At 41.5% G+C, this 9,737-nt stretch overlaps 1 protein-coding gene across 1 annotated transcript; it reads left to right on the top strand.

Moving 5' to 3' along the window:
- The first annotated feature begins 834 nt into the window (after positions 1 to 834).
- zbtb41 (zinc finger and BTB domain containing 41) lies at positions 835 to 9,510 on the top strand. The gene is made up of 11 exons (XM_074689504.1): positions 835 to 1,165; positions 1,683 to 2,918; positions 3,347 to 3,554; positions 3,778 to 3,847; positions 3,982 to 4,129; positions 4,477 to 4,606; positions 4,730 to 4,825; positions 4,925 to 5,031; positions 6,075 to 6,180; positions 6,293 to 6,381; positions 7,916 to 9,510. The coding sequence occupies exons 2-11, from the start codon at positions 1,709 to 1,711 to the stop codon at positions 8,500 to 8,502; spliced, it is 2,751 nt and encodes a 916-aa protein (XP_074545605.1). The 5' UTR covers positions 835 to 1,165; positions 1,683 to 1,708; the 3' UTR covers positions 8,503 to 9,510.
- Positions 9,511 to 9,737: the final 227 nt, after the last annotated feature.

The following is a 9,737-nucleotide window of genomic DNA, read 5'->3' on the forward strand; positions in this document are numbered from 1 at the left end:
ATGGCATTGACTTTAAATACATGGGTGCACATTCAGGCACACGTGCACTACAACAGTTGCCCAGTTGAATTCCTGCCGAGCTGGACTAAAGCCCAGACTTAAAAAGAAAACTTAGGTCAATGATTCTAATCCATTAACTATCTCTGTCATTAAAACGTCACTCTTGTCCCCACTAGTAATTTCTCTTCATGTCCATGTGGGCATTCAAGTTGCGCACATGGACAGACTGTTACTTTAGTGCTAGTTGTAGTAAAAAGCACTACCTGTGTTTTTGCTATTGCATATAGGGCCATGATACAATATTAGTAAAATAAACTTTAACTCGACTTTATTAACTGAGCTAAGTTGAGGTCCTGAATTGCTGCCCTTGACTTTTGTAAGCCCATGATTGATATATCAATAGGCGCTTGAAATGCTAAGCTCAGCATAACTTCAACTGTAGCCTTAATCAGAATTCGATTTTTAATGCCAATATCATATTATCAAATAATTTGTGCTGATTTAAGCGTTTTTAAGTATTTTCTTCAATTGCATATATTTTGTATCCTAGAAGATTTACTTTGTCACGAAGGTGAAATGTAGGCCAACATTTTTTTTATTCAAAAGAAAGGAAGAAAACCATTGAAAACATTTTCTCTTTCCTGTAATTGTGATTCGCGTTTCAAGGAGATTAGCATCCACCACGGTGCTTTGGTTTGAACTCAATGACAATAAAAAATAATTAGTAAATATCACGTAAAAACTAGGTAAGGCATGACATTTTGTTAGGGGCGCTAATCCTACATTACCCATAATACCCTGGATGCATGAAATCTCGCGTGAACCTTTGGAGACGACTATAGGACGAGAACTCTTGTTAAGTTTGTTATTTCGTGGGTTACAGGAGCGATTTACAGTAAAAACGCTTACGTTTCTGTCTTATCTCTGAACTAATTTTCCTTCTGAGTTCGTGTCTTGCTCGTACACACCATTCAATAGACGGAAAGGACATAAGCTAAAGCAGCCAATGGGCGAACGGTTTATTACGGTGTCCGACATTACTGGTATAGGGATGAGGGGTGGCGTAACGAATATGTAGGAAATTGATGTTCCTTCGTGAATAAAACGCATTACTCATGTCTGATGAAATGTAGGTTGCTGTCGAAACCCTTCACGTATGTCTGAGGTAAGATTTTCAAGACGACGTCTCATTATAAACGTTATTATCCTGAGTAGCATTGAGGGTCGTTTGTCAACATTCTCCTCGGAGGGGGGCCACCCGTCAGACAGGGAACATGATGGTGGGGGTCCTTGAGGTGGAGAGCGATGTTGAAGAAACGTCAGGCATACCAACACGGTTACTAGCTTAAAAGAGCAGTTATGATAACCGGTGCAGCTTTGATATCTTTGTTATTGTTGTGTTTTTAAACCATTTATCCTACACAAAAGTCGTAAATAGAAGCAGTTGTACATTTAACATTGTATCATGCTCTGTATTCCCTTTGCATGATAACTTTTCTACACCATCTGTCCAGTTTAGTTTAATGCTTTTACTGCTATTATTGGGATTTGAAACTAGGACACATTAACCAGCTCATGTATTTCCAAACCCTCTTGATTACCACAGTTCTATTAAACCTCAATGAAAGCCAACTAAGGGCTTGTTCATTTGAGCTTTTTGCTCTCTCTGTTTCATTCATCAGATATTTGTAGTAGCCAAACAGACACCATGAAGAGGAAGCAGTGTAATCTCCTACGCACCAAACGCAGCAAGCAGTTCAGTGCCAGCGATGAGTGTGCACCAGGGCCAGGCACCATCCCGGCTTCAAATACCCCACCACCAACCTCTGAAAATCTCCCAGAATCCACTTCACAAACAAGAAAACTGTCCATGCAGCGACATGGTTACAACCTCCTCAAGTTCTTGGACGAGGACAGAAGTCGACAGAGGTTCTGTGATGTGTCCGTGTCTGTGGGTGGGACACTTTACAATGCCCATAAGGTGGTGTTGGCCCACGGGAGCAGCTACTTCCATGCAGAACTTTCCAAGAACCCTGCAACAGCACAGGTGACTCTAGATCATGTGGAGAACTCTATTTTCCAGCACCTGCTTGGTTTGTTGTACACTTCTGAGTGTGCAGTGGCTGAAAAGGACCTTCCGGCTTTACTAGAAGCAGCTCGATTCCTGGACATGATGGACATACTGAAGCTGCTGTGTGAGGAAGGGTACAACCACCCAACTCAAGTGACCCAGGAACAAAGTGAGGTAAGAGTCTCTCCTGAGGTGGAAGTGACCCCAAGTGACTCACCAGCAGATGTCACAGATATTCAGAGTCCCCCAGGTCAGCACTTCAGCACTGAAAACTCTTTGCTGGACAACTTGGATGAAAGTCACACCGTTATAGCACAGGAAGGCCCGAATGAGCCAGAGAGGATGGCTGGACAGAAGATTGCTACCACACGGAGATCGGCTCGAAGGAGGAGAACACCCACAAAGTACCAGAAAGACAAAGTGAAGGACACTCCTGAGGGAAAACAGAGGGCTGAACCAACAGAGGTTCAAAATGAGGAACGAGTTATAGCATTGGGTGAAACAGTTGTGGAGGACCAAGTGCCCAAACTGGACATGCCTAAAACAATTACTGGAGATGTCGTGGACGAGGGGGGAGGGGAAGAAGAAGGGGACATGAGTGAGGAGGTGGTCGTTCACAGGAACGCTGATGATACTTTCTCAGCAGATGAGATTTCAGTGCAGCAAGGTTCAGCTGTAGAAAGAGCAGAGAGCCAAGCCACTCAAGAGGTGGGGGTTAGAGCGTCAACAGCAGGAAGCTCCAGTCAGGGTCCGGTGTACCCTGAGGGTCTGGCTCCTGTCATCATTCAGACCTCTAGCAAGAAGACTCTTAAGTGCCCTAAATGTGACAAGACCTTTGACCGTGCAGGTGAGAACCACTGATGGAAGTCATTAAGTGGTGTTATAGATGGACAGATATACAAGTTTTGGATGTTGAACTGAAAAATCCTGTTTGTTATTAATCTGGTTTATCTTTTATTTTTCAGTGATCTTTTTGAAACTTCAAAAAACAGAGTAACAACTATGACCAATGGTTGTTGAACTACTCACTTATCAATTATTGATTACGAATTTAAACAAAAAGTAAAAATTAATAGAATTAGTTTTTTTTCCTTTGGTCTGTCACCTGTAACCTGTGTCAGAGACATTCACTTAAAGCTGAGTTTGTCTTTGTTTTGTAGAATACACTCCTCCTAATTTCCTCTGTCCTCTCACTCCTCAGGTTTTTTTAACCTCAAGTACTGACATGTTTGTTAACTTCTGACACAATATTATAACCTATGTACATTTCATTAGGGAAGTATGAGAGTCATACCAGAGTACACACAGGAGAGAAACCATTCCAGTGCGACATCTGCCTCCAGCGTTACTCCACTAAGTCAAACCTGACCGTTCACAAGAAGAAGCACGCCAGCGACGCCCCCTTCCAGAAGAAGGAGCACAAATGTCCCTTCTGTAGCAAACTCCATGCAAGCAAGAAAACCCTCGCCAAACATGTCAGGAGGTGAGGTCTTTGTTTATCGATTGAGATCGATTTTTTTTAGTCTACTTATATTGTCACAGAATACTGGTTATAGGAGGATAAGTGGTAGAAAATGATTGAATGAATACTGGTAATAGATTTACAAAACTGAGGAGAGATCAGTGAAGAAACCCATTTGGGGTCTTCAGAAATATTTTGTTGCATAATTGTAATGACCTGTTCATCTCTCTCACTGTCATGTCAGGTTTCATCCAGATCACATCCAAGAGTTCCTTACCAAGAGGAAGAGGAAGAGCGAGGGCTGGAAATGTGCTGTAAGAAATGTCTTCCATCTTGAGTGTTGGTGAATGATCATCGTTGTACAAAATATTCAAACCCTTTCTGAGTGACAGAGCAAGTTTTTTGAAATGAGGTGGACAGTCTTGAACTTTTCAACGCTCTGACACAGATTTGTCTGAAGATCTTCAGCCGAAGGCCTCATCTGCAGGAGCACATGATCCTGCACACCCAGGACCGACCGTTCAAATGCTCCTTCTGTGACGAATACTTTAAGTCCAGGTTTGCGAGGCTGAAGCACCAAGAAAAGTACCACTTAGGTAAGAAATGGCCAGGAGAGATACATTTTTACAGCTCCCCTTAGGAACTCTCAGTTTGTGTCAGTTTGGCAAACACTGTGGACAATGTAGTTCATCAACTTGGCTGATTTGCTTATTTTGTCCTATACATGTGTAAGTAGAAAAAGATCTAATTCAGCTTTCTTTGCATTGTGGAAGGCTAATCCCACAAAGCTAGTACTTATAGTGGAAAACCAAAATTCCTTCCTTAAAATATTGAATTCACCAGATGAAAACAGTCGGCAATCAATGAAAAGGTGGCGTCACTGTTGTTATTTGTCAGCAGCCTTTGAGTTTTCTGAAATCATGTGCATTCTGTATGTTGTCAGGTCCCTTTCCTTGTGAGATTTGTGGTCGTCAGTTTAATGACACAGGTAACAGGAAGAGACACATTGAGTGCACACATGGAGGCAAGAGAAAGTGGACCTGCTTCGTTTGTGGGAAATCTGTTAGAGAGCGGTACGTCTTAGTTTCCTGTGCTGCTTTGTCAAGTTGTATTTATAAGTATGTAATGTGCAGTATTTTACACTGTAATGTACTGTTGTGTTGCTTTATTGAGAGGCTGTTTTGTTCCTCTTATAGGACAACACTGAGGGAGCACATGAGGATCCACAGTGGGGAGAAGCCTCACCTCTGCAGCATCTGTGGCCAGAGTTTCCGTCACGGCAGCTCCTACAGGTGAGTCCGATCCAGTCCGAAAAAGTGCTGGGAAAAAGTATGGCCAGCGAAAAGTTACTCACAATGATCAAACTTTGGATTATATCAATCTTTGGACAGACTTCACCTCCGAGTCCACCATGACGATAAGCGCTACGAGTGCGACGAATGTGGGAAAACCTTCATACGCCATGATCACCTGACCAAACATCAGAAAATACACTCTGGTACAGTACTGTCATGTTTACTCTTATGTTTACTCTCATGTCCTCTGTTGTAGTAGGCTAAATCCCAAACCACCCCCCTACACACTACCCCTTCACTACCGAATGTCATTCCGCACTTTAAATGAAGGAGGGGATTATCCATATGATGGGCAGGAATGGGAGGCCCTCTTCACTACATAGGAAAACGGAAAACCTTGTTGCCGCGAAAACAGAAAGAAGCTCCCTGTGTATGGCTGTTGCTCTGTGGCACAGATTGCGAGTCACTAGGGTTGCTGCACAGCACTGATATCAGCTGCATGTTTCCAAAATGACGCTTAGATTGACACAGAGATAACAGTGAAACACATGGATTTCATTGAGATAGGGCAGATACCCGCTCCCCTGCCTCCTGTGTGAGTGAAATGAGAATCATTCTCAGTTTGGAGCTGCACTAGCTGACTCCTTTTTTTTCTATTTTAAAATGATAAAATCAGAAGCCATTACAATGACAGGAGCTACAGTATACTTCTCATAATTTTAAGTGATTCCATGTCTTTCAGTCCTATTACCATCTGGTGTTTCCAATCAATGCTGCCAGCTGTGCTCACATTTTCAGGTGCCAGGGCTGCACGATCAAATCGAACGTCAGCATAGAGTAAGATTTGCTTGTTGTGTGTAATCTTTTTAAACCACGCTTTTTGTGATCATCTCTCAGTGTGACAAAGGTGTGAGGAAAATATTTGATACATGCAGCCCTTATATTTATATATCGTTTTCTCCTCCATTACGCTGATGCACTTACTGTTAAAGTCGCTGAAAGTGTGCATCGATGCCGGCTCGCTTTTTAAGGGCTGAACGATTCACTCCCCCTCTGCACTACGTGGTGTGGGACGGCACTCAATGTGGTGAACAGAGCGGAGGGTTAGTGTGAAGGGAGAGTCTGTTGGGGGCGGTTTGGGATTGAGCCCTCAAGTTTCCTTCAGTTTGTTTCCTGTCACTGTAAAGCACAGTAAGTCATCTTGAATGTTTGTCAGTTTGTTCTCATCTTGGCCTGTTTCTTACAGGTGAGAAAGCACACCAGTGTGAAGAGTGTGGCAAGTGCTTTAGGCGCCACGATCATCTGACGGTCCACTACAAGAGCATTCATTTGGGAGAGAAAGTTTGGCAAAAGTGAGGTCATCATTTTTCTGTCATTGAAGGGGTTTCATGTCCTGCTAAATACCTTTTCACTTGTCAGTGATCTTGGTTTTTGTCTCTGCTAATGGTGATTTCTTTGTCATAGATACAAAACTGCTGTTCATCAGTGTGAGGTTTGCAAGAAAGAGTTTAAAGGAAAGTCCAGCCTGGAAATGCACTTCAGGACTCACTCTGGTAAGGAAACAAACAGAGCCGGGGCTGCATGCCAGTGGAGCCCCTTTTTGCTTTTCGTTTTCAGCTTGAGACTAGGGAGAGAAGACAGATCTGTTGGTGTGTGGGACACTCAGGGATCTCAAGTGTTGTGATCATTTAGAAATTTGCCATGCCCCTCCCTTACTGTGTTATAGATGCTAGGCAGTATGGGTAGGAAGTGAAACATTTCAGCCCAAGTGTAATGACTTAAAAAACTCAGCGCCAAAAAAGGAGGATCCTACTTGCAGGACTTGGTGCAGAAGAAGCTCTCAGGGCTTGTTTTGCTGCTGGTGCTTGTAGCTAAGTGAAATATGAACATTATTATTGTATCGATTTCAAAAAGTATGCCAGACTCAGCAACGGTGAGTATAGATGGGGTTCAAGCATTGTGCCTGATAGCTGAAGAGTCCACCTACTATACTTCTTTAAGAGACTGTTAGTACAATGAGCAGGCCTGCACACTGAGGACACAGTGAATAAAAGGCATTATGAACTATTTAAGATAGGATAGTTCATTACTTTTAAGAGCTTTGTTGATTAGAAAAAGAATTTTAAACTCTGTTTTAGATTTCATAAGATGCCGCTCACCCTTAATCTCAGGAGACCATGTTGACACTCTGTTTAATAATCTGGGTATAACTGAAACAATAGTTGCTAGATATGATCAGTGGAGACAGGATAAAAGGTTACAAAAGGTGGATAGACTCAGGGACTCACTGATAGACCATCAGTGTTGAGTTTCTTAACTAGTCATTCACTTATTTCTGCTCCTATCATTGCCTGTTGGTACACTTGTTACCTTTATTTTTCTGCTGATGGACATTTACAGGCTCCATGATGATGGACCTGAGTCAGTAGCTGTTTTCCAAACCGTCTACTAAACACTATACATAAATGCAGTAGGTACAGACACTGCATACTGCCCACTGCTTTTAAACGCAGTATGTAATATGACTGTTCTGTTGGGGAGCAAGGAATTATAAATATACAAAACAAACCATGGGTACATCTCAATATTTAAGTTATAAATATGCAAAGAGATTGCCAGATGGAGCATTTTATTTAGCTCAATCAGTGGTGGAGCATAGTTATTATACTTCAGTGAGGAATTCTTTTAAGTGTTGTATATATTTATTTTTTTTGTGTGTGTTTTTTGGTCCTTTTAATATTTCCAACAGTGTAAAGAATATTTTAAATTCATGCATAAAAACAACAAACTTAGGGGGAGATTTCAGGGTCTTGTTATGAACAATTATTCATAAGAAGGCAAACAACATTAACGCCATGGATTGTAGGATAAAGTATGTGAGGTAGACTGGCCCGATGCATATTTTCCAGGATCATCCAGAATATATGGCATACTACAGACTTTGTTGTTTTTCACCTACTACAAACTAAATATCCACCACATCAGTATCACTGCAGTGAAGTAGGCCTTTTGGAAAACAGCCACTGAGTTTTTAATAGAGGTGTTTTGATCCTCTCAGGCTAACAGTCTCTTATGTTCATGTGACAGGTGAGAAACCCCACAGGTGTCCTGAGTGCAACCAGACCTTTCGCATCAAGAAGACGTTGACGAAGCACATGGTGATTCACTCAGACGCTCGCCCGTTTAACTGTCCACACTGTAGTGCCACCTTCAAGAGAAAAGATAAGCTCAAGTACCATGTGGATCACGTGCACACCATCAGAGAGGTCAAAATAGTCTCTGTCCCCTTTGAAGAACCCTCAAAGTCATACAGTGCGGAAGCAAAGTCAGCGCTGAGCTCCCCTTCTCATGCCAGTGTGTGTGTGCCCGTAACTTTGGTTCCTGTCCAGATGGCGGGGGGTGCACCAGTTAACCTGAATGCTCACAGAGCCACTACTCACAGCTCTGCGAGCATGCAGGCTCAGGGACAGCAGCAGAGCTCCAGCTACCAGGCGTCCTCCGACCTGGCCTTCTTAGAGAAGTACACTCTCACCCCGCAGCCAGCCAACATCGTGCACCCTGTGAGGCCCGATCAGATGCTGGATCCCCGGGAACAGTCCTACCTGGGCACTCTGCTGGGACTGGATTCAGCTCCATCTGTGCAGAACATATCCAACTCAGAACACTCACACTGACACTCTTCGAGCGGAGCACAGGACCATTTAGGTACAGTTTAGCTTTGTACAAAACAAAGGAACAGAAAGCAGAAGCTGCATTAATTGTTTTCCCTGAGCAGAGGTTACATGTACCACAAAGCCCTTCAACAGCTCTTTATCATCCTAAAACCTGCTCTAATACCTTTTAACCTCATTTAAAGTCCAGTCAGACTTAAAGGGATCTTCATTCATTATGCCAACCAAAAGGAATAAATAAGGGGGTTATGTAAAAAAAGGAAAACTGTGAAGCCCTTTGTCTGTCATTACGAAAAAAAAACAGAGGTAAGGATGTTGTAGCAACATGACTGAAACAGAAACATATTTAAAATATTGTAAAAACCAAGGTTGTACTTTTTACTGTATAAAATAAACATTTCTGGATGGTTGAGTAAATATTGGGCTTTTAATATATGTATGATGTTTCAACCTCTACACTTATCTCTGGTTACTTCTGATGATAAGGGTTCTTGGTGATTCAGTCAGAGTTTTGATTAGTTTTTTTTTTTCAAAATCTGTTGATGACGGTGACAGTTTTGAACACATGACAACTATTCACTTTACCCATCGTGCAAAAACATGACAGGTTGTTGTGTTTTTGAATAAAATAATGAAAGGGTTTTAAAAAAATCTGATCACAAATCATTAGTTCTCACTGAGAAGTCATGGAAAAATCTTTTTATAGTCAGATAAAAGTTGTAAATCAGACAGGGTGCAACTTAAAAAGGTACGGACAACAAATGAAAAAAAAAAGTAGTATCCTTAGGTTGTTTTCTTCATAGATATTTGTTTCATATTTGTACAATTTTTTTTTATTTCTGCACATTCTGAAAAAGTGTTTTTGAATTTTAAGCTTAAATATTCACTTAAGTAACTAAAAAGAAAAACTTTGATGCTCGTGAACTCATGCCCTGCAGTCATCTCTACAGACAAAAATAACAACTCAATTGAAAGAAATGACTTTATATACAGCAATTCATCAGATACACATCATCGTTTATTGACAAAAAATAATTCTTTATTATGTATCTTTCCAGGAAAGCTTTTTGTATTTTAATAAATGAAAAGCAGATCCAGAAGCAGCAGAGTCCTCACGTGTTTCATTCAGTGTCACATTGTAATCTACATAAAAATAGGTTTTCACCAACAAAACTCAGTGATGGAAGATGAAATTAGAAAAATGTAAATGCAAAACAAACTTGCTGACTCTCTGAAAT

The sequence above is a fragment of the Halichoeres trimaculatus genome, unplaced genomic scaffold (genome assembly GCF_033239565.1).
Source record: "Halichoeres trimaculatus isolate MK-OKI-2021-1 unplaced genomic scaffold, fHalTri1.1 fHalTri1_scaffold_15, whole genome shotgun sequence".
NCBI lineage: Eukaryota > Metazoa > Chordata > Actinopteri > Labriformes > Labridae > Halichoeres > Halichoeres trimaculatus.